This window comes from Pinus tabuliformis, chromosome 7, assembly GCF_031772625.1.
Source record: "Pinus tabuliformis cultivar Carrire ecotype Pingquan chromosome 7, CPIR1, whole genome shotgun sequence".
NCBI classification, from domain to species: Eukaryota; Viridiplantae; Streptophyta; class Pinopsida; order Pinales; family Pinaceae; genus Pinus; species Pinus tabuliformis.
Window position 1 is genome coordinate 1,537,088,531 of NC_142293.1, and position 27,855 is coordinate 1,537,116,385.

General features: G+C 38.3%; 1 protein-coding gene, 1 long non-coding RNA gene and 1 pseudogene across 3 annotated transcripts; all 3 read left to right on the forward strand.

The window, feature by feature from the left end:
- The first annotated feature begins 509 nt into the window (after positions 1 to 509).
- Positions 510 to 1,382, forward strand: LOC149253739 (uncharacterized). 2 transcript variants are annotated; one of them, XR_016266233.1, is made up of 3 exons: positions 510 to 596; positions 801 to 866; positions 944 to 1,382. It is a non-coding gene; the product is annotated as an uncharacterized LOC149253739 (long non-coding RNA). The 2 variants fall into 2 exon arrangements; XR_016266232.1 differs by having other exon boundaries at positions 801 to 1,382.
- Positions 1,383 to 3,725: 2,343 nt separating this feature from the next.
- LOC149253740 (trimethyltridecatetraene synthase-like) lies at positions 3,726 to 13,035 on the forward strand (annotated as a pseudogene).
- Positions 13,036 to 16,045: 3,010 nt separating this feature from the next.
- Positions 16,046 to 16,651, forward strand: LOC149253741 (uncharacterized). Its single transcript, XM_089456908.1, has one exon. The coding sequence runs from the start codon at positions 16,046 to 16,048 to the stop codon at positions 16,649 to 16,651; it is 606 nt and encodes a 201-aa protein (XP_089313034.1).
- Positions 16,652 to 27,855: the final 11,204 nt, after the last annotated feature.

Below are 27,855 nucleotides of genomic sequence, written 5' to 3' on the forward strand. Positions count from 1 at the left end.
CATGTATACAATTTCACGTACCCATGATAACAATGCATGAGATATTTCTTGTCTAAGGTTATAAGATTACAAATGGCGCTCTTTGAAACAAACCCTTTTTAAATGTCTCCGCCACTTTGATTACCTTCAGTTCATATACATTGCACAGAGTTCAATTAACGTTAATGGCAACAGCTACCTGTCCGGATTTCCTTATCCCGAAGTTACCTGTGTTTAATACACCCGTCCGGCTTCTGCTTCGGACACCAGATGTCTCACTCAGCGTCGTCCATTTGGTATGATGGATGGTGTGATGGTGTTTGGCCATGTGCGCCCGGAGTTCGAAGCTTTTACGGTCTGGCACCTCGGTAGTGTTGATTTCGCGCCAAAGGGTTTCCAATGCCCACCAGCTATCGGACGGTCATCAGGGATTATGGCAGATCAAAGGATGACAACTTGCCATGAAACGGTAAGAGTTATGGCATGTTTAAAAGCCGGTTCCCTTTCTGTCGGAGTCTAGTTTTTCATTTGGGCATGGAATGAAATTGCTGCAGCTCTGTAACCCTGTGCGTATTCATACATCTTCCAGCTGCTGTCATGGCTATGCAGTGACTCAGGTATGCGTCTGGTTATGGCTTACGACGCTACAATGATCTTTAGCTGGTATTACAATGTTGTACTTATATTTCTAAGCGGTTACAGTCTCGTCATCTCAGCGATTTCTAGCTCGTTTATATACTGTGTTAGTTTTTATTTGCAGTCTATTACAGTTCTCTCATTTCATTCTTGGATTCTAACTCGTTTATTGGTTGAAGTTTCAGGTAATGGCTATCGTCGCTTATTGAAGCAAAGTGAGTCCTTACATATTGCCGGCTACCCTTAACCAGGTATGCGACAATACTGACGGCCTTTTTCCACATTTACTTCATTCGGGCCATGGCTGAAACCTTCTTCCCTTGAACAGGGATGACTGTTATAGTTCATTTCGGTTCGGTCCCCGCACCGTCCAGGGTTCTCTCTGGCAAAAGTTCGGTTTCTTGCCACGCTCAGGCAGAACACCAACGTCGGGAGCACAGCACACTGAGCTTTGAATTTATTTAGATCTGGATCTATTTAACATGTATATTTTAATCCTAAGCCATTCGGCTTGTTTTACCTGCAGACATTGGTTGTGAACATGCTATAGTTTTGACTCTGTCATAACTGTTTAATATTTCTCGTATAAAGATGAGGGTAACCCTTCATGTCCCACTTGTTCATTTTCTTCTGTTTTACCCGTCCTCTCGGGCGGAGTTATCTACTGTTTCCGAGTTAACATGCGAAGTTTATACCACAGAATATTTGTTACACTGTTATGAAGTTTCCTTACTTTTATAATATCGCATTATTGTTATGAGATTTACTACTGTTATGATATTGCGGCACTTGTTATGATACTTCTGTTTTATGATGAACTTCGTTTTGATGTGCTCGATTATGACACATTGCGGGCTTGGATAAGTCTCAGCCCAGCTTTATAGGTGAGGGTTTACTTAAGAGTCAGTCTAAGAATGCGTATAACCATAGTTATCATGCAATCCTGGATGCTAATATTGTCTATTTATATAATAGTTGAAAATGTGTTTTGTTAAATATGTAACCCGTGCATGCAAAGGTACAGGGGTTCGATTCTCACTTTATGAGATTCTTTGGCTCTCCAGCTACGGCTCTCCGGGCCGGGGTTTAATCTGCATTTAGGTTTCTTTACCATATGCAAAAAATGACATAGTTTATATATATTCGTTTAACTGCGGGACTTACCAGTTCGCCTTATGATTTGATACCATGCTGTAGATGCGTATTACTACCTCCTGTCAAGAATGCATGTTCTTGTTCTTTCGATGCTTTTTGTATAGAATGTATATTTCGTTTTCATGACATGTAAATAACAGAGGGTTTACGGCCCTACCTCTTTCGTATTTCTAGTCATTACTTGGATATCAAGGACTTGATGATTCTGATTGTGTCTTACTGTTATTCCCAGATAAAAAGCAAGGGTTTGATATTTTGTTTTTCTTCTCTTCAAATACGAATGCATTTCGATCTGTCTATATTACAGCAAATAATGTTTTGTTTCTTTCTTTTTCATTCTCAGTTAAGAATAGTAGTCAATAATCTCTACTGTTTCTTTTTCTCACAGAACAACATATTAATTTGGCACAGAACAGTATAAGAGACAACTCAGTAAATAAATAGTCTCATAGTAGGCCATACCTGCTACTCTGCAAACCTACTTGTAATGCTTGTCAATCCACCCGTCCGTAGGAAGAGTTCCTCTTTATTCTTCCACCCCCAAGCACTTGCAGGTCCTACTCGACCGCAATTACACTGGCCTCGCCAGTAACGCTATCTGATCCTAACCAGACATAGCGTACACAGGAAAACTCTTTTCCCTTATGCCATCTGATCCTAACCAGACATAGCATTATTTTCCTTTTTCTGCCATCTGATCCCAACCAGACTTGGCAATTCCCCCTTTTTCCTCTGGGGTCTCAACTACCTCAAGGTAGTTAGGGTTCCATTGTAACTGATTCCTCAGTTACTAACCAAGATTAATCATAAACTCAGTTCCAATAGTACCAACACAATTGTTTTTCATTAACATAAAATTAATAACAGGAATATATATATAATTTCAAATAAAGTCTCTGTTCAATAATTACTTTTACCATTTACCAACATTAACTTTTCACAGAGGATATTACAATAAGTAATAATAATTAAAATTTATTAAAATAAAATAAAACAAAATTCGTGTTAATAAATGATAATATCTATGACAAAACATTAATTCACTTAATAGTATTATTAATTAAAATATAAACTATAAATTATTAATTAAAATATAAATTATATGAAATAATAAAATCAAAAGAGTTGGTAAATTCGAAATGGGTAAAACTCCTTAGAAAAATATTTTTGTTGCCTTTACAATTTTATAAATTAATGTTATTTTGGTGAGGGTTAACATAATTGTCGTCATTATTATTATGAAAGGAGTGATTTTATTTTAAATTTGAATAAATAATTTTAGTTTTGCATTTTTTTTATATGTTTAATTTTTTTAAGAAATTTTGTGATGTTTTTATTTATTTATTTATTTTATTTTTATTTTTTATTTTTTCTTGAGTAAAATTGTGATTTTTTTGTTATTCAAAATGAATTTTTAAATATATAAATATATTTAGGGTTTTGAAAATTTTCTAAAATATTTAAATTGTATAAATTATATAATTCAAGTATGGGGTTTAGGCAGTGCATTATATTAGATATTATTTTGAGATTAAATTCTGTTGAGTAAGTCATTCACATATGACCATTTCAATAAGAGGTAGTCGTAACTGACTAACTTCTCATGATTTTTGAATAGTTCACTTAGCACTCATTGCATCGGGTGATGCTCACAAGGGTGAAGAAGTGGGATTGAAACTAGTGAAATGAATCACGGGGATTGAAGAAGTGGGATTGAAACTAACTTCTCATGATTTTTGAATAGTTCACTTAGCACTCATTGCATCGGGTGATGCTCACAGAGGTGAAGAAGTGGGATTGAAACTAGTGAAATTAATCATATTGTGTCAATCCCCGTGATTCATTTCACTAGTTTGAATCCCACTTCTTCACCCTTGTGAGCATCACCCGATGCAATGAGTGCTAAGTGAACAATTCAAAAATCATGAGAAGTTAGTCAGTTACGACTACCTCTCATGGAAATGGTCATACGTGAATGACTTACTTAACCCAGTTGAATCCCAAAATGATATCTAATATATAATTCAAATTTATAATTCTAACATATCCTTTCCAAATATTAAAATCTACTTAAAAATATAGGTTAATAATAAACTATAACAATAATGTTTCCTTCATTATTATATAATAAAAAATTAAACTATAACACTATCATCTTCATTAATATATATATTAATTTTTGTATAAATTAAAAATTTTAAAATAATAAATAATCTAACATGTATTTACTTAAATCACTAAATTAAAAAAAAAAACATTATAGTGTTATCAAGAATTTAATGAAATATTTAATTATGAAAATTTATTTTTATTTAATTAAAAATATTTTTAGTACTTATAAATAAAATAAGTTAATAAATAAATAAATAAAATTAACATTTTTTAATTAATCTCCGATGAGGTGACGAAATCGAAATAATGTGTGGCGAACAGGCAGTAAGCCCACTTGACTTCTACCCACCCTGAATGCTCCTTAATGACTATGGGCATCATTAATATCGAGCTGGCAGGCGTCTTTCCCATTGGTTGCGTTGTTAAATCTTCGTCTTAGCCTAGGAAGGCTCTCAGTGTATTGTGCTAGGCAATGAGGTTGGGTCTGTAGAGAATTTGTGTTTCGAATTGTGGTTTGCCCAACAGTAGTCATGGCCCTAAGCAAGCGAGGGATGTGAGGGATGGATTAGCTGGTCATGGCTCTGGGCAGGCGAGGGATGTGAGGTATGGATTAGCTGGGAGCAAGGCAAGTTCTCACCCTCGGGAGGCCTGTGGGATTCTGACACGTCGATGGTGGTTGCGCCACTGTGGCTCCTCCGGGATCTTTTGAGTTTGTTGTTTGTGCATCTAGTTCTGCCACAAAGGACGAATTGTGATGCTCTAGTTGGTGTGGGTTTGTCTTCATTCATTAGTCATCTAAAATTCCCCTTGGCTCGCCTCAATGTCACGCCAAAGGGGTCGTTTGTGTCGAGGGGGAGTTTCTCCTCGTCCAGAAGTGAATCACCAACATAATGAGGGCATACACTCGTCCTTTGGTGATGCCACCATCCGGGAGATAGAGGAGGATGTGGCTGCCATTTCTCCTGCTCGCTCTCCGAGGCAAGTTTTAGCTCCAGTCACCCTGGATATGATTGCAGACTAGTTGCACCATGTCCAACTGAATATAGATATTATGAGGAACCAACACTATGAGGACCAAAACGAACTGGTAACTTACATCAATGAATCATGTAGAGCATGTCCAGAATGAGATCCTCGATAATTTGGAAACCCTTCGACAACAACACTGACGCACCAACGATCACCTTCACACTCTGGAGGCAAGGATAAAACACATTGACTTCCACATGCATGATGATGCAACTCTTTTTGCTGCCCTTCCTGTCTTTCTGCCCAATCTACCTCTTTGAGAAGTTGTTTTTTATTGTAGATGTAGCTTAATTTTGATAAATGTATAGTATGGCCAATAGACCAAGGGAAATAAATTCTGAAACTCGTGTAATTGTTTTCCTCCAGACCCTATACTCTCTAAATCTAGTTGGCATGAGAGGACAAGATCTTTGGAAATGAATTTTGTACTTAATTTTCATTAGATAATATAAGGCAAATTTGTTGACCCACGAAAAAATATTTTTAATTAAAATATTTTCAAATTTAATCAAAACTAATAATTGAAATACATATATTTTTAATTTTACAGATTTACTCATCTGAAATAAAAAACTTAAATTTAAATAATAAAAATAAAAATAATTTGATTTAAAAAAATAAAATAAAAAATATTTAATAAAAATAATAATAATGTGAATAAAAAATAATATTTACAAATTCCATTTATTATATTATATTTTTTTTAATTTACAATACCTCTATGATTTTTTTAAAATATTGAGCTATTTTAAAGAAGGAAGAGTAGTCCGATACTTAAAGTTCTGGCAACTCCCGTCATTAATGGAAATCTTTTATATGCAGCCTCAGTATCGGCCTGGGCGAACAGCGGGTCCCTTCTATTATATAATGGGGGTGGTGCCTCGAAGGTCAAGTGATGCCTTCTTTAGAGCTGCTAGTTCGAGGAAGCAGGCGAAACCGCACCAATTGAACAATTAATATATGATTATCAATAAAATAAAATAAAAATTCATAGGAATTAAATCTGCGTTGAAAGCGACCACACGATTTGGTGTCTTATTTTATTTTAACGCGTCCGACGACCATTTTATTTTATATCACAATGTTGGTGCTCCTTCTGAGGTTCCCTCCGAATTTTTTGGGAGGATCATTTCAGCTCTCGCCTATATAAGGCCACATAACACCACAATCCCTGCAATAGTTTTGAGATCTGAAAATTTTCTGCTTTTTCAATGGATTTACAGTGGATGCTTGCAATTGCAGATCTGCGAATGATCGGCTACCTTGTGGTGACCATCATATCGGCTTACCTGATCTGCAGGCCACTTCGTTCTTCTGTGAAATTGGCGCCCGGTCCCGGTGCTTGGCCCATAATCGGGACCCTGAATCTCATGGGGAAACTACCCCACAGGTCGCTGGATCGACTCTCCAAAACATACGGCCCCCTCATGTATATGAGACTCGGATTGTAAGATTTTTGAGATACACAGATCTAGATCTGCAAAACAATAAACAAGCTTGCAAGAGAAGGAAGGAAGCGAGCAAGAATTGAGAAAAGAATGAAATATTCTACAATATTAGTTTTAGAATAAATACATAAAAGCAACTAAGTTAAGCTTAGTTGTACATGCAATAACTAAAGCTAACTAAAGCTAAGTGTGCTTTATCTTATGTTAATGTGTACATGTGCCACATGCAAGCAATAAGTTAACTGGAGCTAATCTAGGTGCATGTACACCAACACAGCTAGTCTAAGTGCATGTACACCAACTGGAGCTAATCTAGGTGCATGTACACCAACACAGCTAGTCTAAGTGCATGTACACCAACACCCCCCCTTAAGCATAACTTAGGTGAGTGTGATGCAAAATGAATGAGTCCCGGCAACACGGCCATTTTAGGTACCCATATACAATGCATAAAAAGGAGGAAAGAGGGAAAACTCAGTGGGAAGAAAACCCCCCCTCAAAATATAATGCAAAAGTAGAGATAAGACAACTGCTAGGCAGTCGTGTCCTTCACCCCGAGACGATCTCACAGGAAACGAAACTTCTGCTCAGTGAAAGTCTTGGTGAAGATGTCAGCAATCTGCTCGGAACTAGGACAGTACTGAAGATCGATGATCCCATTATGAATGAGTTCTCTAATGAAGTGCATGTGGATCTCGATGTGTTTGGTACGCTGCCGCTGCACTGGATCTCGGAAAAACTTTAGCGTACTTTGATTATCGCACCAGATGACAGTTGGATGATGGACACTAATCCCAAGCTCAGATAGGAAATGTTGTAGCCAAATTGCCTGAATAGTGGCATTGACTGCTCCTCTATACTCGGCCTCTGCTGATGATAAAGCAATGGCAGCCTGCTTCTTACTTGACCAACAAATTGGGCCGGATCCCAAACTAAGTACATAACCGGAAGTAGACTTGCGATCAATGGTGTCGCCAGCTCAGTCTGAATCTGTGAACCCGATGAGATTCAAAGAACAATTGGCTGCATAATGAATCCCATAGGTGATTGTCCCCTGGACATATCAAAGGATGCGCTTTGCAGCATTTCAGTGTAACTCATGTGGCTCCTGCATGTATCTGGAAACTGCTCCGACAGCATAGGAGAGATCAGGACGGGAGTGAGTGAGATAAATAAGACTTCCCACAAGCTGGCGATACAATGTGCAATCAACCAATGGTGTGTCTTTGTCATTCTCAAGCTTTATCCCTGATAAGAAAGGTGTGGCTGCTGGCTTGCAGTCACTCATGTGAAATCGTGCCAAAAGATCTCTGGCATATTTTGGTTGAGAAATGGTAATGCCAGAATCACGCTGATGGATCTCTAGTCCAAGGAAGAAATTTAGCAAGCTCATGTCTGTCATAGAAAACCGCTTATGCAATGCAGTTTTGATGTTAGTAATGACAGAAGCTGAACTACCCGTTATCAAAAGATCATCTACGTAGAGTACTATGATCAACAAGGAGTCAATTTTCTTCAGAAAATAAACATTGGAATCAGATTTGCAGCGTACAAAATTTTGAGATAACAAATAAGAATCCATCTTTGCATACCATGCTCTAGGTGCCTGCTTGAGGCCATAGAGAGACTTCTTTAGTTTGCATACCAGAGATGAATTTTGCATGTATCCTGGTGGCTGCTCCATGTAGATTTCCTCCTCGAGATCACCATGAAGAAAGGCATTCTTCACATCCATATGATGCACCTCCCATCCTCTTGCTGCTGCAATGGAGATAGCTAGCCGAATGGAATCCATTTTTGCCACTGGAGCAAAAGTCTCATCATAGTCAACACCATGTACTTGCTGAAAACCTTTTGCTACCAATCATGCCTTATATCGACTAACTTGGCCATTTGATGCTTTCTTGGTCCGGTAAACCCACTTGCATCTCACAAGTTTGCGATTTGAAGGTAGCGGAACCAAATCCCAAGTCTGGTTCTCAATGAGAGAGTTATATTCCTCATCCATGGCAGCTTCCCATTCAGGATGCCCATTTGCTTCTTCATAAGTTTGTGGATCAGATCCATGCATCATATAAGCATGCATGGGCATGGATGGCTCCATAGCTAAGAGTGCTTGCGGATCTTCCTCAAACAGAGGGATAGAGGCAGGATCATCAAGGATATCACTCATGCTGCACCATTTTTGTGTTGAAGGTGGTCGAGAATCTTCCGAACTACATGCAGAAGTATGATCTCGATGTTCAACAACTGGTGGTCTAACAGGGGTCACAGGAAAAGACTTATCTTCATCAGAATGTTGGTCTAAAGTTTCATCTGCATACTCATCAATGAGTGGTGATGAAAATTTGGTAACAAGTTCATCTACTGGTGCATGCGAAATATCTTCGTCAAACTTTACACTCCTTTCAATAAAGAGCTCTTCAGTGTGGATATCAAGCAATATGTACCCTTTGACTTCATCAGAATATCCAACAAACATGCATGCTTTGCTTTGAGGCTCCAAAGCCTTTCTCTTCGCTGGAGGAATGTGGGCCCATGCTCGAGATCCAAAAATGCGGAAATGACTAACTTCAGGTTGCATGCCAGTCCAAGCCTCAAAAGGTGTTTTTCCAGTAACAGATTTATGAGGAGATCTGTTCTAGATGTATGAGGCACAATTAATAGCTTCGCCCACAATTTCGACGGAAGAGATCTTGCATGCAACATGCAATTAGCCATCTCTTTCAAAGATCGATTTTTCCTTTCAGCCACGCCATTTTGCTGTGGAGTGTAGGGAACTGTATGCTGCAACTGTATGCCTGCTTCATCACAAAGATTCTTGATATCTTTGTTGACATATTCTGTCCCATTATCTGTGCGGAGTATTTTGATGCGTTTTCCAGACTAATTTTCCGCATGCGCTTTGAAAATATTTAGATGTTGAAAAACTTCAGACTTGAGTTTCAAGAAGTAAACCCAAGTGAATCTCGTGTAATCATCTATAAATGACAACACATATCTTGCTTTGCTCATTGAAAGCACCGGAAATGGACCCATGAGATCACTGTGTACAAGTTCCAAAGGTGAAGAGGCTCTCCATGCATGCCCCTTCTCGAATTTTTCTTGTGGATGCTTTCCAAGAGCACATCCATTACAAACACCATCTGAAAATTCAATGGTTGGCAATCCTTTGACCATCCCTTGCTTACTAAGCTGTTGCACATATCTGAAATTCAAGTGCCCAAATCTCTCGTGCCAAATCCTACTTTCTTCATTTGCATGCGTAAGTAGCAAAATAGAATCTGATTGAGGAACAAAATCAGAAAATGTATACAGACGAGATTGATCATTTACCTTGCCAGATGCAATCTTAAAATTGGTTTGCATGTCATAAATGCTCACGGAATCTGGGGTAAATTCCACTTTCTTCCGCTGCCTGTGTGTGTCATCTGATACACTGAGAGAAGATTCACAGAAAGCCTTAGAATATGCAAGACATTTTCAAAACTTCCATTTTCGAATTGCACTCTTCCTTGTCCAGTTGCTGCAACTGCAGAATTATCCCCCATGAGAATGGGAGGACCTGAGTATGCATGTAGAGAAGAAAAGGATTCCTTTGAAGAAGCCATTTGATGTGAAGCTCCTGAATCGATGATCCATTCTTGTGGTGTAGAATGAAGAGCAATCAAAGCATGCCTGTTACCTCTTGGATCTGGTGCTTTTTCTCCAGACTTCTTCTTAGCATTCTCAGGAATGTGGTCTCCAAGATTGTGTTGCTGGAGTGTCTGCGCCATAAGATCTATAGTCTTCTTCATGCATGAAGATTCAGGATGAAAACCACAGTGGCAATAATTGCACATTGATTGCCCTTTCGTTCCTTTCCTTTCCTTTGAGCCAGATGATCCATCAGGGGGTTTGGGATGTCCTCCCTTTCTTGGATCAAGATCCTTCTTCCCTTTTCCTTTCTGATGGTCTTTGGAATTTGCCTTTCCTTTTGCATGCACAGTAAGTGCATGCGCTTTGGAATTTTTAAGTGTGCCCATTTTGATGAGCTTATCTTGCTCATGCATCAAACACTGAATAAAAGAATCCAGTAAGGGCATCTTCCAGTCTGCACCAGTTGCAGATCTGACTGTGTGGAATGTAGAGACGAATACTACATACTCTGGACCAAGTTTTGATAAAATGGAAAGAATCAACTGATTTTCTTGCTTGGATTTGTCGATCCCGCATCCTTTCAGCTGAACCAACAAGGCTTTATACCTTGTGAAAAAATCTTGAATGTTCTCAAAGTTTCTCGGATCTAATGAGTTTAACTCATTTTCGAGAATGTGACCTTGCATTTCACCCTGTTTTCCAAACAATCCTTCCAATTTTTTCCATACTTCATTTGGAGTTGAACATGATTCAACATGAAATAGCAGTTTCGAAGAAATAGATAAACATAGGATGCCGAAGGCCTCGTCCATGCGATTGAAATATCTTGTTTTCTCCATTGCCGATGTTGGTTCAACTTCCGTTTCCATGGTTATTCGAAATAAGCCTCTACTTCTGAGATGAAGTTGAATCTTTGGCTTCCATTCGAAATAATTATATGGAGTGAGAATTGTCGATTGTGGAAACTCCAATTTAGACTCCATTCTTTGTTGTTGCTTCAATCTTCTGAACCTGCAAATAAAATTGCTTGTGCACTGATTACAAATCCCTGTGCTCTGATACCATGTGGAGGTTTGCCATTACACTGTAAGATTTTTGAGATACACATATCTAGATCTGCAAAACAATAAACAAGCTTGCAAGAGAAGGAAGGAAGCGAGCAAGAATTGAGAAAAGAATGAAATATTCTACAATATTAGTTTTAGAATAAATACATAAAAGCAACTAAGTTAAGCTTAGTTGTACATGCAATAACTAAAGCTAACTAAAGTTAAGTGTGCTTTATCTTATGTTAATGTGTACATGTGCCACATGCAAGCAATAAGTTAACTGGAGCTAATCTAGGTGCATGTACACCAACACAGCTAGTCTAAGTGCATGTACACCAACTGGAGCTAATATAGGTGCATGTACACCAACACAGCTAGTCTAAGTGCATGTACACCAACACAGATCCATGCCCTGCGTGGTCGCCTCCTCGGCTGAGCTAGCCGGAGAGTTTCTCAAGACCCACGACCTCACATTCTCCTCTCGACCCCGTGTGGCGGCCGGGAAATACAGTGTCTATAACTACTCCGACATCACCTGGTCTCCCTGCTAGGAAAATCTGCCAAACGGAGCTCTTCAGTGCCAAACGCCTCGAATCTTTTGAGTACATCAGAGTAGAAGAGGTCGCCCGGATGCTAAGTTCCGTGTTCGAAACCAGCCGGCAGGGCCTCCCTGTAGAAATCCGGGAAGAGACGACTAATGTCAGCAATAACATAATTTCTCGAATGGTTTTGGGACGAAGGTACTTGGATGAGAAGGCCCGCAACAAGATAAAGCCGGCAGAGTTCAGAGAGATGTGAGAGGAGTTGTTTGTGCTGAACGGGGTTTTTAATATTGGAGACTTTATACCGTGGCTTGCCTGGCTGGATCTCCAGGGTTACGTGAGGCGTATGAAGAAGCTGAGCAAGCGGTTGGATGTTTTCCTGGAGGAAGTGTTGGAAGAGCACGAGAAGCGGAGGAAGAGCGTGGAGAATTATGTTGCCAAAGACATGGTGAACATTCTACTCCAGCAGGGCGATGATCCGTAGCTGAAGCTGAGTCGAGTTAGAGTCAAAGCATTCACTCAGGCAAGCATTTACAAACTATTATCCTTTTTCTTGACGTGTGTTTTTATTTTTCTCTGATCTGTTTGAGCAACTATATAATGTTTGCAGGACATCATAGCGGGTGGCACCGAAAGCTCCGCGACGCTGGTGGAGTGGGGACTGTTGGAGCTCTTGAAAAAGCCGGAGACATTGGAAAGAGCAGCGGAAGAGCTGGACAAAGTGGTGGGCAGAGAACGGTGGGTGGAAGAGAAGGACATTGGTGGGCTAGAGTATCTACAGTGGGTAGTGAAGGAGACGATGAGGCTTCATCCTGTGGCTCCCATGCTCATCCCTCGTCTCTCCACTCAAGCCTGCAGAATCGCAGGGTACGACATTCCTGCGAACACGAGGTTGTTCGTCAATGTTTGGACTATCGGCCGGGACGACAAGTTATGGGAGAACCTTGATGAGTTCATGCCAGAGAGATTCAAAGGGAGCACAGTGGACGTGAAGGGCAGAGATTACGAGCTCCTGCCATTTGGGTCGGGGAGGAGGATGTGCCCGGGATATAGTCTTGGAATCAAAGTAGTTCATTTGGGTTTGGCCAATCTCATCCATGGATTCCACTGGTGCCAGCCTGATGGACAGAACCCTGAGGACTTGGATATGGGCGAGACCTTTGGGTTGTCTACTCCAAAAACAATCCCTCTCGTTGCCATGGCCCGACCTCGCCTGCCTTCGCATCTCTATAACTTCAATTCTTCCCACACTTAAAAGAGTGCTCTCTGTGTATATTCAAATAAAATGTGCCTCTGTTTATGGACAAGTAGATCTGCATAGTGTATCAGTTGCTATAATAGTTAATCTACTATCAGTTCCCACTATACCATTAATCTACTATAGGCAATAGTGTACCATGGCCGAATGTACCTAATCCAATGTTATCCAAGTATGATAATGTAATAACCAGCTTTCGAACCTATCGAAATCTTCAGTTTTATTTTTCTGATTATTTTTCTAGCAGTGGTGCAAGTGTGTGGGGTACGATGATGTAATGAGGGTGGTGTATTGGTGATGGTCGTGGAAAAGTAAAAAGATTCCAAATAATTTAATGTAATGAATGAGTATGATGATTTAATCAAGGATGTGCATTGATAAATATTAACTACTTCTTTTCAATTGGTATATCAATGTTTATAACAATGGTGTTCATTGAGAGAATATACACGTGAAAATTTTGTACATATGAACAATAACCAAATAGTTACTTATTATGAACATCTATCTCACATTTAAATACAAAAAAATTGATTCTTTTGACTTTTTAAAATATAATTAATTATTATATTTCTCACATTTGAATAAAAAAAAAATGATTCTTTTGACTTTTTAAAATATAATTAATTTTTATACCTTCTTTAAAGGGTGGTATATCAATATCTATAATCATTACATCAATTGAGATAAAATACAAGCAAAATATTAGGAGATGTTGGTGTAAAAAAAATCAAATAAATAATTATTGATGACGATGATGATGATTAACATCTACTAAGATCAACGTGGTCTATCAGATCTTAAGAAAGAGAATCTAATTGTAATTATTTAGAATCCTATTTGTCTGCTTAAAAAGAAGGGAAGGAAGCGCACCAATATCACTATAGTTGGGCTGACTTAGTAAGTCAAGAAGATTGGAATTGTGATAGATGTTAAAGAAATGAGAGTGGATGTGAGTAAGATAATTCTGGTTCTCAAGGATGAGGTTGATCACCTCCTTATGATATCTTAGTTTCCTCTTAGGTTTTGGTGAATGAATGGATCAAGATTTTTTGATGTTTCCATTTGATATCTACGACTGATGTTGCACTTCTGTACTCTTAGTGGATGAACAATGTAAACTTTGAAACGGGAACTATAAACTCAAAACGGGAACTCTGGCCCAAAAACCCCAAAAAAACCACAAAAACAGTGCTCAAAACGAAAAGTGTGTATACTGGAACAATGTTTTTTTTTTTAGGTGTCAATTTTGTGGCTGTTTTAAAAATGGCAGTGACTACGAAATTTTCTACGAAATTTTCCTGCAAAATATAGCTTCAGAACGAAAGTGTTGATACTGGAATAATGATTTTTTTTTTAGGTGTCAATTTTGCGGCTGTTTTAAAAATGGCAGTGACTACGAAATTTTCCTGCAAAATATAGCTTCAGAATGAAAGTGTTGATACTGGAATAATGATTTTTTTTTTAGGGTCAATTTTCATACTTTTTAAAAATGCTAATAAAACCAATTTTTTATGTCTCAAACAAAGTTAAATTTTAAGGAAAAAACACATTAATGTTTCTGGTAGAATATCATTTTGGGCCGCCCCCTCCCCCCGCGGCCCCCCGCCCGGGCCGCCGCACCCCCCTCCCTCCAACTCCCCCCCCGGCTCCCCCCCGCCCGGGCCGCCCCACTCCCCTCCCTCCCCCTCCCAGCCCACCCGGGTAAAAAATAGTAAAAAGAAGTAAAAAATAGCAATGACATGTTGGTAGTGTGTGATTGTGGTTGGCTATTGTTGGTAGTTTGTGATTGTGGTTGGCTATTGTATTCTTACCCATTGTTCTACATTGGATTGAGGGATTAGAGAGCAAAGGTTTGAAGTGAACTCTTGATTTAGTAAAGAGGCACCAAATAAATTTTCAATTTGAATAAATACAATTTCATTGATTAATGTTGTTATAAACCTATTTTAAAATTAAATAATAAAATTAACAATTTATTCAAGTGTTATGTATAAATGGAAAACACATTCATGAAATTACATTTATATCATAAAAACAAAAAGTAGTATCTTGTTTCCTTAGGCACCAAAACACTTATCTCGTGATACATCTCACATCACCAAAATTATAAAAATTAACTATATTATAACTTTATTATTAATATTATTATTATTAAAAAGAAACTTTCACTCCCCTTAAAGTTTAAATTTAAGTTTAAGTGTCAACTTGACAAGTGCTTCACCATTATCAGATTAATCATAAAGTAGGAATTATTTTTTAAGAGTTTATTTGAAGCTTTTGTAAAACCAGTGTTAATTTCCATAAAAAGCAACACATAATCATAATGCTAATAAAAGTATATAATGATATTCATAGTTAAACAATATTCAATAGGGTATCATAATGCTAATAAAAGTATATAATGATATTCATAGTTAAACAATATTCAATAGGGTGGGGAAAACTGTAATAAAATGTCTAATTAAAATTTAAAGTTAAATGTTTAGATTTTGAGTTTAATATTTCGGTTTTTATGCGAGGCATAATAAATTAAGACTATTTATTATACGATAACCACGTTGCTTTGATATAATATACTCTGTGCGTATGATATTTAAAAAATATGATAAAATCTTTATTAGAATTTATTAACATCTTTAAATTATCGAAATGTATTTAGTTGTCCCTCATTTCTGCGAAATTTCACGGAGCGTGACGATCAAGACGTTTAAACTTTAAACTTCCACTTATCTTTTAACTGCTTAAAATCGTGTCACATCAGAGTTCGATGATGAAACGTTTAAACCGCACCATGATGCAACAAGGAAATGGTTCCGCAGTACCGTTTATTGATATGATTGACTTAAAAATTGACATCTACCAATGATTCCAATATTGAAACAGGAGGATTGGCATCCACGAGGAGTCATACCTGCCGGCTGCAAGCTTCGATGCTATTATTTGTAATCTTCGCTCCGATTCTTCAACTCCCTTTGGCATGTGAAAGACTCTTCCGACTAAAAAAAGCTATATAAGTATATAGCTTCATCTGAGTTGCTATGCATGGTTACGTATAGCCAATCCCCCTGTTGTCTCCTATCTTATGCGCTTTGTTATCCACATCGGCTGTTATAGCAGGAAGAACAGTTCTTCGCTGCAGCCGAATAATCACCACCCTTGTGTTCCGTGTTCGAATCTCTAGGCCGTCTTTCAATCATGTCTAATACGCTCAGAAAGCGCTGTCGCGAGCCGGAGGTTCTGCTGGACTCCAATGAGGTCCGGGATTTCAAACGCTTCAATGGCGAAGAAACGGATCTATTTCGTCATTTCCCGCTACTAGACAAAACCCTAGCAGAAGAACAAGCAGCCTGCTGCGAGGATGTCGTCTGTGGTGTCATGAGAAGCCTGGAGGAAGAGATCAGCGCGACATGTTCCACATTTTATGCCCCCATCTCGGCGGATAATTCCTCTGCTTCCAATATTTCTCGCGGCTACGAGAGCCAAACACTAGTTTCGGATATTGATCTGTGTTACCTCCTAGAGGCTTCAGACGATGATCTCGGTATCCCTTCGGGCCCCGTTCTGGATTTTAAGGATGCGGTTTGTCAATTTCCCAAGGAAATCTTGAGCGCCGAGGGTTTGTCCGAGAACCCGCATCAGAAATTCCAGGGTGAAAATTGGGACTTCAAAAACGAGTTTGAAAACTATCAACAGTTTGCAGTGTATGAAGATTCGTGGGTTGCGAGCGAGATGCAGGATTATATAAACAGAGATTTTGTCAGCCAAGACGTGTTTTTGGACGGAGATTTTTCTACGGCATGAGGTGAACTCATTTGAGCTGCGCAGCACCACCCCCGGGTCGCCCCGCCCCGGCCGACCCGGTGGCGGGTCGATTCCTGGAATCGACCCGCCGCCGGTCGGGCGGGGCGGGGCGGCCCGGGGGTGCCGCTGCGGGTGTCTTTCATTGATCTGAATTATTGAGAATCTCAAATCATTTGGCTCCCACATATGATATATGACCAACTTTCCATTTACAGACATGAACTCAGATCTGTGCGCATTTTCGTGAAAACTTTTGTCAATCCCTTCTAACATAAGCCAAACATCCTGTTCTGGATCATAAGCGCGGATGCTTGGTTGAAATATTTCAGGTCGGTTGATGTCACCGTGACAAGTAATTAACATGTTTTGCACAACAGCTGCCTTAATGCATTTCCAGAAAATTTGGAATAAATTGCCTCGATCTCGTTCTCGTTCTCAGCTATCTTATGAAAAAAGAAGCTATCCGTTCAAAACGGCTTAAGATTTTAAAATGTATTCAAGGTAACGTTCGTTCTTCTAGAAGATTATTTCTGCTGGTCACGAGCATGAAAATTGGTGAGCAATGAATTATACACATGGTAACACCGTTTTATCCGCTGTTACAAGCAAGGGATGTGCTTGGCCATTTGTTGTTCTATATTGTTCTTTGCCATAATATCCTTGATTCCAGAGACTTTCCTTCGTCCTACTGATAGCAATGAACACCATCGATGCGTAAACAATTGGATAACCAATTAAGATACAAGATCACCAGTGATCAGGTTTGTATTCAAAAGAAATATATTTATTATTTATTTATGTGTGTTTAAGGTTCACAGAACATGAGCTATATAATAAGCCTTAGTTGTAGGTTCAAAGATGGCAAGCGAGTGTTCTTTTACGACTATCTCAATTCGGATTATGTACTTTTTAATAATATTTAGGATTGTGCTAATTATTTTATAATAATTATTATTATAACATATGTTTTGTTTGTTTTTTTATTAAATTATGAATTTTTATTTTTATTTTTATAATGCTTTGCACCAATATGGATTGTTATTAGAGCTTTTGTATTAATATGTCGTTAATTTTATGAATTTTGTCTTCAGAGGTATTAAATAGTTAACATCTACATGTATTTTTCTTAATTTTATATTTTTTGTTTTTTTCAATTTTACATTTTTTTCATATAAGTTGGTGCTTCTTGTAAGGTTTATTTTTATATATCTTTTTAATATTCTTGTAAATTTTATTTTTATATATATTTTTAATATTTTTCAATTTGAAAGTGCCACATTTTTTTTTAAGGCATCAATAGTCATTTTAGTGTTCATAAAACATCATAATAGCATCATTATGTTTTGTCGCACCTATTATTGTTACATAGTTGCACATTATTTTTAAGTAACTTATTATAATCAATCTTGTCATTTTATCATCCTTGTTTCTAATAAATATATCATTTTGCATTTAAGTAATATAATTTAGCATTAGATTTTATACTATGTTAATATTATGAATCATGATTTAGAGGTATTGAAATTATAGTTAGGTTATGAAAACTTTCGAGCATGGCACCTCAAATCTATTACAACATTATTTAAGAGGAAATCATATCAATAGGCATACTTATGAAAGAGAGATAAAAGGTAAACATATGAACAAGAGAGAAATGGGTTCTATAAGTTAAAAAGTTTATCACAATATCAAAATATGATGTTACGAATGATGTATGAATTGTTTATTTATACACAGATTATGACATGGGGTAGCATCTTCCTGCATGGAGTATGGGCCCACTTAAATTCTTCTGTGAACCTTACAAACCCCAGACAAATGTGATGACCGAAATGAAATTATTTCTTTTATGAATGATTTTCAAAGGAATCAATGGCACATTTAGGACATTTTGATTCATCTTCAAAGGAGAGAGCACAACTGTGATTTTCGCATTGATTTTTAAGTTAATTATTATTTTTTGAAAAAAAAAGTTGTTATTATTATTTTTTTGACATGAAATTCATAAAAAAAACTATTATTTGACCATTTTTAGTTAATATTTTTGTATAAAAATTGTGATTTTGACATGTTAATTCTAGCAAAAAATTATCAAAACGTTTAGTTTTTTTGTTATATTTATGTTAAAAATGGTTATTTTTATGTCCATTGTTAAAAAATGTTGTTTTTTAGAAACAATTATTTCATGTGGATTGAAAAATTAATTAAGGATGTCTAAATATGTAGATTATCTAAAATTCAAACTATCGACTTTCTAATTTAAAAACTCAAAACAATAAAAAGCCCACTAAAAAAAAAAAATTTAAGATAGAGAACAAGAAAATATGAATACAATGACGACTTCAAAAACTATCAAATTTAGAAAATAATTTTTTACATTTCACACACTAGAAAATTTAAAGTCAAAAAATAGGTCTTTTAAAAAAAGGGTGTGATGCAGAATACTCACTTTTTAAAATCAGGATGAAAATCACTACCATTCACTACCATTCTAAAACTTAATGCACATGAAAAAAATTAAAGTTCCAAAAACCATGTTCTAAAAAAAACATGTGTATTCTGCATCACCACTTTTGAAAATCGGGTCATTTTTTTGCCACCTCTACAAAACGGGTAACAGTATCAGTTCCCGTTTCAAAGTTTACATTGTTGATGTTAGAGCAAGGAGAGATAAATCATTGTTGCTTGAAGCTTATGAGTAGGACTAGTCATAAATGGTACTTTTATCTCTTGACCATTTATGCTTATGTGTTAAAGTGATATACAGTTTTTAGTTGTTTATGTATTATTGCATGAATGCTTGAGTTATCATTTGGCACTTTTGTATGGTGATAGCTATTTATTTATGCTTAATGTATGAATAGCTCATTATGCGATACGTTTTTCACAACTGTTTCGTCTAACTTTTTATGCGAAGTGGTTCATCTGGATTGATTTCCTTTCTTATAATCACTGAATGATCTTTATTACCAGTTGTTATTTGAAATCTATTTAGATCGCATAATAGAAGAATTACATCCCGGGTTAGTATAGATGTAGATGTGTTGTTTATTAGATTACAATAGCATAGAATTAGATTAAAGTTTGAATTAGAATATCTTAGATAGGAACTGTTAGATCAGCAACATCAAATTCTACACACATACACTCATAGATTGGGAAACTGGTCCCATTATCCCCAGTCGGACCCACTATACCAAACGGATAAGGAGCTGCCAACCAAGGTCTGGACCGGGCGGGTATCCCCCTTGTTGTCGACCCTATTTTCGGGGCCTTCAACGCACGGGTGCACTTGCATGAAGCTGCAAGGAGGATGAATAAATGGGCAGATAAGGATAGACGAGACACACACTTCAATGTTGGGGATATGGTTTTTCTGAGGATCACCGGAGATCTATTTCAGCCACCAAAAGGGACTGCGAGATCTTTGACAAGGAAGTATGAAGGGCCATTGTAGGTAAATAAGCGAGTTGGAGAGGTTGCCTATGAGTTGGAGCTTCTGAACCATATGCGTTCGACACATCTTGTGTTCCATGTGAGTTAACTCAAGAGATGTCGACTTGATGCACATCAACCTGAGAGGACAGAACCACCGAGAGGACCGGCCATGATTGTGGATAGGCCACATCTTGTTCTAGAGAAGATTCTAGATCTTCGAACTGTGGGTGTTGGGAACACAACACGACGGGAGTTCTTTGTTAAATGGAAGAACGCACCAGAGGAGAGTAGCTGGGAGACGGAGGATTCACTGTGGATATGGAGGAAAGAGATTAGTAAGTATGATGCTGAGTTGATGAGAGTAGTTAGATTTCCATGGCTGGAAATGACTTCTAGTGGGGGAGGATGTCAAGCACCCGAGTCATCACAGTCACACTTAGGCAAGTCGGACTCCCAAATGAGACGTGTTTAACCGACGAGCTAGCAGACAAATCGATGGGCGCGTTTAACCGACGAGCTGGGTGGGCACGCACATAACCGATGAGTGGATGGGTGCATTTAAATGACAAGTTGCGGTGGGCACGTTTAACTGACGAGTTGGGGCGAGATCACTTAACCAACGAGACAGGGGAGTGCTAACAAAATAATGGCCTAAGTGTTGGGGGTGTGTAGACGAGTTGGCTTATAGGCGAATGAGTTGGGCGATGGGCTGACATGATGGGCAGATGCTAATGACGGGTCGACAGTTGAGTGAGGGCCGATGTGTGGAAACATTGAAGTTTGATGAGCTATGGGTCGGTTGGGCATAGTCGAGCCCCCTCCCACGGCCGAGCCAACGTATCAATACGATGGAGGCAACACTTAAGAAGAAATTGAAGTGAACGAACTTCATATGAAAAAGGAGAAAGCTGAACACAGGTCGGACGACATGAACCCACGAGTTGGGTGGTAAAAGAACACAAAATAGTTTGGGCGAGGGTGACCGCAGGGCAGGTCGACCTGTTACATAATCGAGCGAGCACGAACAGCCAAGGCAAGAGAAAATACAAGTGGGTGGGTCTACAGGGTAGACACGGTAATGAGCTTCGCTGAGCAGGGTGTGGCAAATGTTATTGGGTGGGTTCGCACGGGAGTTTTGCATAATGGACAGGCCACAGGCGAACAATGCGATCGTACGATGAGTGGGCCGAGTGACCAGACATGGGCAGAGCTTAACATGGAGTTGTGGTCGGGTCGTGCAGCAGGCCGACCAACCGGGAAGCTCGCCCAGGTTCTTTTATTTTATGAAATGGGTTGATTTTGTCTCCCCGGGAAATTGTAAATTTACAAAATTTGTATTAAACTAATTTATTATGTGGAAAATGTGTCTCTTTCATTTATGAAGATGTGACTATTTAGTTCAGTAATTCCTCACTTAACTAGTTAATAATGGTGAATGATGAATTAAGTAGGCGTAGTCCAAAAAATGTAAAGGAAACTAATGTGTTGAGTCATTTATCCGGTGCCGCACGTATCCCAATTCAGGAAAAATGAATTGGGGCCATGACACTTATGAACCCATCTCACCCTTAAATAGTGTCCTGTCTCAACTGTGTCCACAACAACAATGGTGCTCTAGGCTATAAACTCAAGCATTGGTCGCAACACTACAAGTATCTAGTGGTGAGCTGGTTCACTTCACCCTTCCGTTTGGGAGTCTTCCCAGACTTCATCAATGCCAACAATCATGGTTCAATGATTCTCAATACTATGGCTACAATACTAAAATGTGCACCCTCATAACTAGTGGTTGGACTACCTCACACTACAAAAATGGCCTAGACCCACTCCAATTTATCAAACTATAATATGTAGCTCGTCATGAGAAAGAGGTGGGATCTTGGGTTTTGGTCTCAGCTCCCTCCTACCTATTCATGCTCAATGACAACTAGTTTCCAGAGGGGCGACACAATAAAAGTCAGGAAACTTCTTGTCTTATTAGGCCTATCTATTTATGGGTCGGCTCGTCGGACTTCAGGCCGCATTAGTGGGATTCCTCTCATGTAAATGGACTCCTGGGCACCCAATGGTCGATGACAGAGAATTTTCTCGTTAGTTCTGGCACGTCAGTTAGGAGGTTGGCCTGAGCTTTCATGGCACCTTTGTCATGAACCATAAGATCCCAATCTCATGATGACCGATAAACAGGAAAAGGGATTATGCTAACGAGGATTGTTCCCATCCCTTGACGCTTTCAACTAATTAAGGAGAAAGGGTATTACAGACTCATGTGCAGGAAAGCCTATATTACTCAGTGCAATGGATCGAAAAGATTGCAAATAATATAGACAATTAACAGTCATAAAACACAACAATCACACATTAACACAGCCAAAATAATAAAGGAGTTCACCAGACTTCTTGGCTACGTCTCCTGGTCCAGCTTTCAGTGTCGACCTCTATATTAAGTCTTCAAGAACAGATTATTACAAGAGTGAGCTCAAAAATAGAGTCTCAACCAATAGTGACATCAAAGAGGGATCTGCTCGAAAACCTCGAGTCTAAAAGAGTGCACAGACTCTCCCTCTGTCCTGTTCCTCTATTCAATCTGCCTCAATCTGACCGATTGACTGTCTTTCTGTGACTGTCTTCAACTGACTTCTATGACCATCTCCCCCTCCTCAATTGTCATGGGATGGCCCTTTGTAAACCTATCGGTGTTGTCTATTCAGCTCCATTCTTGGGTTTTCTGGCTCCTGGACACTGTCCTTTCGAATCCCTATTGAGCATTAAACAATCATTGTAAAACGCTCTAAGGTATGGTGGCCACCTATTTTCAAACGGAAAGGACCAGCGCAGGTGAAAATCCCAAAGAATCGCTTCTCTGTTTACACAGAGAAATACTCTAAAAATAGTTGAAAATATGACCAAGCCAGACCTCAAAAGGTCTCAAGTCCACCCTATAATCCTCTCGAGTCTGTGTTTTATCGCTGTCGTAAGTCGCAACGCTCAATGGCCAAGGTCCCGGAAATACCAAGAAATACATAGAAAACATAGAAATCCCGACAAAAGCTTTACATCAGAACTCAAATTTTATAAAGCCGCATCTATAAACCCTTTCGGGTCCGCCTTGATCGCAATCGCAAGTCGCATTGGCATAGCCCCTTTGTATTGCTGTGATCCCATTCCTTGCCGATCGCCGATATTGGCACCATCGGCCCATCGCATATCGCATGACCCACGGTCCTATTGGCATCACCCCTTTGCATTGTTGCGATGCGATATATCGTAATCGCATATCGCCGATCGCTATCGCACCTCGACCCTTTACTATGCTTCGGGTCCTTCCCCTTTGGTTCTGTGTGATGTGATAAGTCGCGAATCACATATCACATGGTCTTCAGGCTTGTGGGTTAAGTCCTCCCCTTTGGAATCTGTAATGCAATATATGTAATCTTCACTGTTGATTTGCACACCCGATCAGTGGTCCATATAGCATCACTGATCACAATTTGCTTGAGGCAAAGGTCAATATGTCGTTGGATTTCTCCGATGCAATTCAATCTCCTCCGTTGATCCCGTAGATCCAATGGATCTAGGGCATAAAGGCTGCGCTTCTCCGCTTTCACTTTAACTTGGGTTTTCCGCCATTCTTTCATTGTTTCTCCACCATACTCTGTTTTATAACTCCATCGGGTCTTTCCTTTGTCAACATATTTGAAGACTTAGACTTAGAGGGTTTAAGATCCATTTTGGATCAAGCACTTAGTTAGTTTGGCTCTTCTCTCCACAGAAATTTGAATGACCCCGATTTCGATGGTCACTAAGTAAGGTAACTAACAAGATTTTTGTTGCTCAACTGTTGGCTCGGTCACCACATCCTCAAGTCGTGAACCCCTCTTCTTCCTCTCTATCTTGATGAGATCAAGTGGAGTTACGTGTGATGCTCTGAAGTCGCTCTACGTTCGAATAAAAAACCTATGATACTTTTGAACTGAACACAATGCAATGTTAAACATTCACAAAAAAACAAACTGAAAAGAATGGGATTGATACGCGGGCACAGAGAAAGCAACATCGATATGATTACTCCACACCAAGATTGCACATGCAACCAAAACTAGTCTATTAGTTTTCCATCTGAAAACAATACAAAAGGCCTCATTTCTCCCTATCCAAGCCTGAGAAAAATATCTCAAGACACGAAAATGAGGATGTAACTAATAGAACTTGCATCTGTCTTACAACTATTCCTATTCCTATTCTTATTCTTATTCTAGAAGGTAAACACTATGGTATGAATCTAAATACTTACATCCTTCCCGTGATGGAAACTCAACATGACTGCCCAACAACATAGACTTTTTAAACTAATATCATGGCTTACATGGATTACAAAAAAGACGAAATTGCTCATGCATGAAAATAAAATTCTCTGCTAGGAACCTCGTACATCAAACTCCCAAGGAAGAAAATATTTCTTTATCAGGTCTTCAACGTGCATGCCTTACTTGGAAATTTTTTTGTTGTTGTCATCCAACTAGTATCTTCCATTGGCTGATTTTTCCATTTGACCAAGTATTCAAAATATTCTTTCCCTATGATCTTCTTGGTCATCTTATTTTCCAACACTGCTTCAATTTCCTTGTTCTTTGTAATTGGTCCTCCCACTGGTAAGTCGGGTCTTCATCTTTTGCAAGTACATTTTTTATCCCCTTAAATGGATATATATCTGCTACATTAAAAATTGATGAAATCCCAACATCCTCTGGAATCTCTAGTTCAAAAGCATTGGAGGAAAACTTTCAAAGGATTCTACATGGGCCAATATTTTTAAGTTTCAATGTATTGTAGATCCATCTAAGAAACCTTTCTTTTTTGACATGAGCCATTACCAAATCACCCACCTCAAAATCCAAGTGTACCCTTCTTTCATTTGCTTTCTGTTTGTAATTGTTGTTGGTTTCTTGCAGTTGTTGTGTGACTTTTACTTGCAGCGCCTACATACTTGCTACAAAAGTTTCACCTTTAGCATTCTTGATTTCTTTCTTTGCCAGGTTCCTCAACTCATAAAATCCTCTTGAATGCATCCTAAATACTTTCTAGAAGGGACTCTTTTTGGTCCTTTTGTTGGGAGAGTCATTATAGGAAACTTCGTCTTAGGCAAGAACTTGGTCCCGCTACTTGGGGTGTTCACTTGTCAAACACCTTAAGATGTTCCCAAAACTCCTATTCACCACCTCTATTTTCCCATCTATTTGTGGGTGGTAAGATGAAATGTACCTTATATTTGTGCCTAGTTTTTTCCATAAATTCCTCTAGAAATAGCCTATGAATCTGGTATCTCGGCTAGAAAAAATGATTCTCGGCATCCCATGCAATCTTACAACTTTTTTGAAAAATATATTTATAATTTTGGTTGCATCAGTGGTTTTTCTGTATAATATGAAATGAGCCATTTTTTAGAATCTATCCACAAACAAAAATATAGAATCATTACCTCTTCAGGCCCAAAGTAATCCCGGGATAAAATCCATGTTGATAGAGTCGCAAGGCCTGCTCAAAATAGGTAATGGCTGGCACAACCCTGTGTTCTAACTTCTTCCTTTGGCAGGTTGGCAAACCCTGTACTTTTCCACAAATTTCTTCACTTCATCTTGAATAGGCAAATAATAAAAAGAGTAAAAAGAGAAGGTCTCATCAATCCAAAACTATCATGATAGCCCTCCACTATGTTTTTCCTAAATTAGATTATCTCTCATGGAACAATTTAGTATTCATAACTGACTATTATCAAGCAACAATTCCTCATGGATCATATACTCAAGCCACGCACTCTTATCTCCCATCATTGGGTTCTCATACACTTCGTAAGCCGCTCGAAATTATGGGTTTGTTTTGTACATTTCCTTCAAATGCAAAAATCACAAAGTATTCACTTGGAATTGTTGCAAAACCAAGTTCACCTTATGCTCAAGGCATCTACATCTTTAATAGCATTGTCATTGATATGTTTAAGAACAAAGGTATATTTCTGCACAAACGCCACCCACTTTTCATGCCTCTAATTTAATTTCTCCTATCCAGTTATAAACTATAAGTCATTGTTGTTTGTGTTTAAAAAATTCCCTTAGTATGATTTAATGTCTCCATTTCGCCAAAGCCTGGATTATGGCATAAAACTATTTGTCATGAGAGGAATACCTCTATTTTTCCTCATTCATACTCTCATTAAAATAAGTGATAGGATTTTTATAACAATGCCAATGGCCATTCTAATTGGATCACAAGTGACTTGAAAAGGTGTACGAAAATATGGTAAAACCAAGAAAGGTTGTTCGGTTATTTTATCTTTCAAAAATTTAAATCCCCTTTCAATTTCTACGGTAATCCAGGTGGATATTGGTGTAAAACCACCTATTCCACTTGGATCCCCAACAATGTTCTCTATCAATTTCCTATTTTTCAACACATTTTTTTTATTTCAACAGTTTTCTATTTTTGGTAGTTTTCAGGTCCTGAACTTCTAGAGCCGTTTTGAGGCCTTAAATGACAATTTTTGGGGAAAATGTGAGTCAACGATGTTGTCCTCTCATATAAATTTCTAATGCGCTATCATGCGCACTAAATGGAGATCGTATTCCAAAGTTACGACCTTGGGAAGTTGACATTCCAACTTACCCCATCGAGGGTCATACCTTTAGACGCTTCATCTCCTAGGGTTAGGTTTTTGGATGTTTATGGTTTCTCATTGTTTCTCCATGATAAAAGGGCCTCTAATCCTCATTGTAACACAATTTAAAAGGCATGTAGTTGTCACATCTCTCCTTAGAGAGAAGCTACCATTGTCAAGCTAGTTTATTTCCTTTCTGCATGTAAATAGTTCTCAACATTTTGCTATTTATTAATTGAAGTTTTGTTTCGATGTATTTTCATATTTTTATTTAAATTTTTATTTCATTTCATTCTTTCATAAATCTGGATCAGTGCTATCAAAACGTGCTCTTTCTCTAGTTTTTTGTGCATGTCCCTAATGAGGCTGAGAGATAAGGTGTTGGGACTTGGAATGGTTGAGCCCTTGCAAGACCAACATCGCTAACCCAAATGGCCTCCCATGGAAAAATAAAATAAAGATGAATGAGCAAGAGACCCTTTCAAATTGTTACTCAAAAAATCCCTCGAGTTACAAAGGAATGAGATGATAGATATTTTTTCCCAGATCCTTCGACAGATAGTAGTGGACGAAGAATCTTCATCCATTAGTAACTTCAAAGGCGCCGCCCCTTTAAGGTACAAGTTAAATTTTACATTCCAATATTTGAAGGCCATATATACACAAGTGATCTAAATAGATGGTTAAATCTACTAGAAGGATATTTTCAATCCATAAGTTTTCTGATAGGGAAAATATTACTTTTTTACTCAGGGTGCCCCCCATGTCAAGGACTGGTGGGAAACTTAATACGAACAAATGGACGAGGAGGAAACCTCACTACTTTCAACCACACTCTCTTAGGATTCTTTCCGAGATGTTGTTAAGGAACAATAGTATCCTATTGGGAGCTATGAAAACAAGTATGTAAAATGGACCACACTGCGGCAGGGAAGGGACCAAGATGTGCTAGAGTTCACGGATATTTTTCATACCTTATGCACAAAGTTGGGTATCAAGGACTCTAAGAAACATCTGGTACTCAAGTACCACTACACAAATACACCCAGGAAGAAATGGAGTTCCGCAACATCTCCTTGCTTATCGCAACATATCGATATGTTTTCAAGATCGA

Coding starts and splice junctions, on each gene's coding strand:
- LOC149253741 (XM_089456908.1), top strand. CDS start 16,046: ATGTCTAATACGCTCAGAAAGCGCTGTCGCGAGCCGGAGGTTCTGCTG.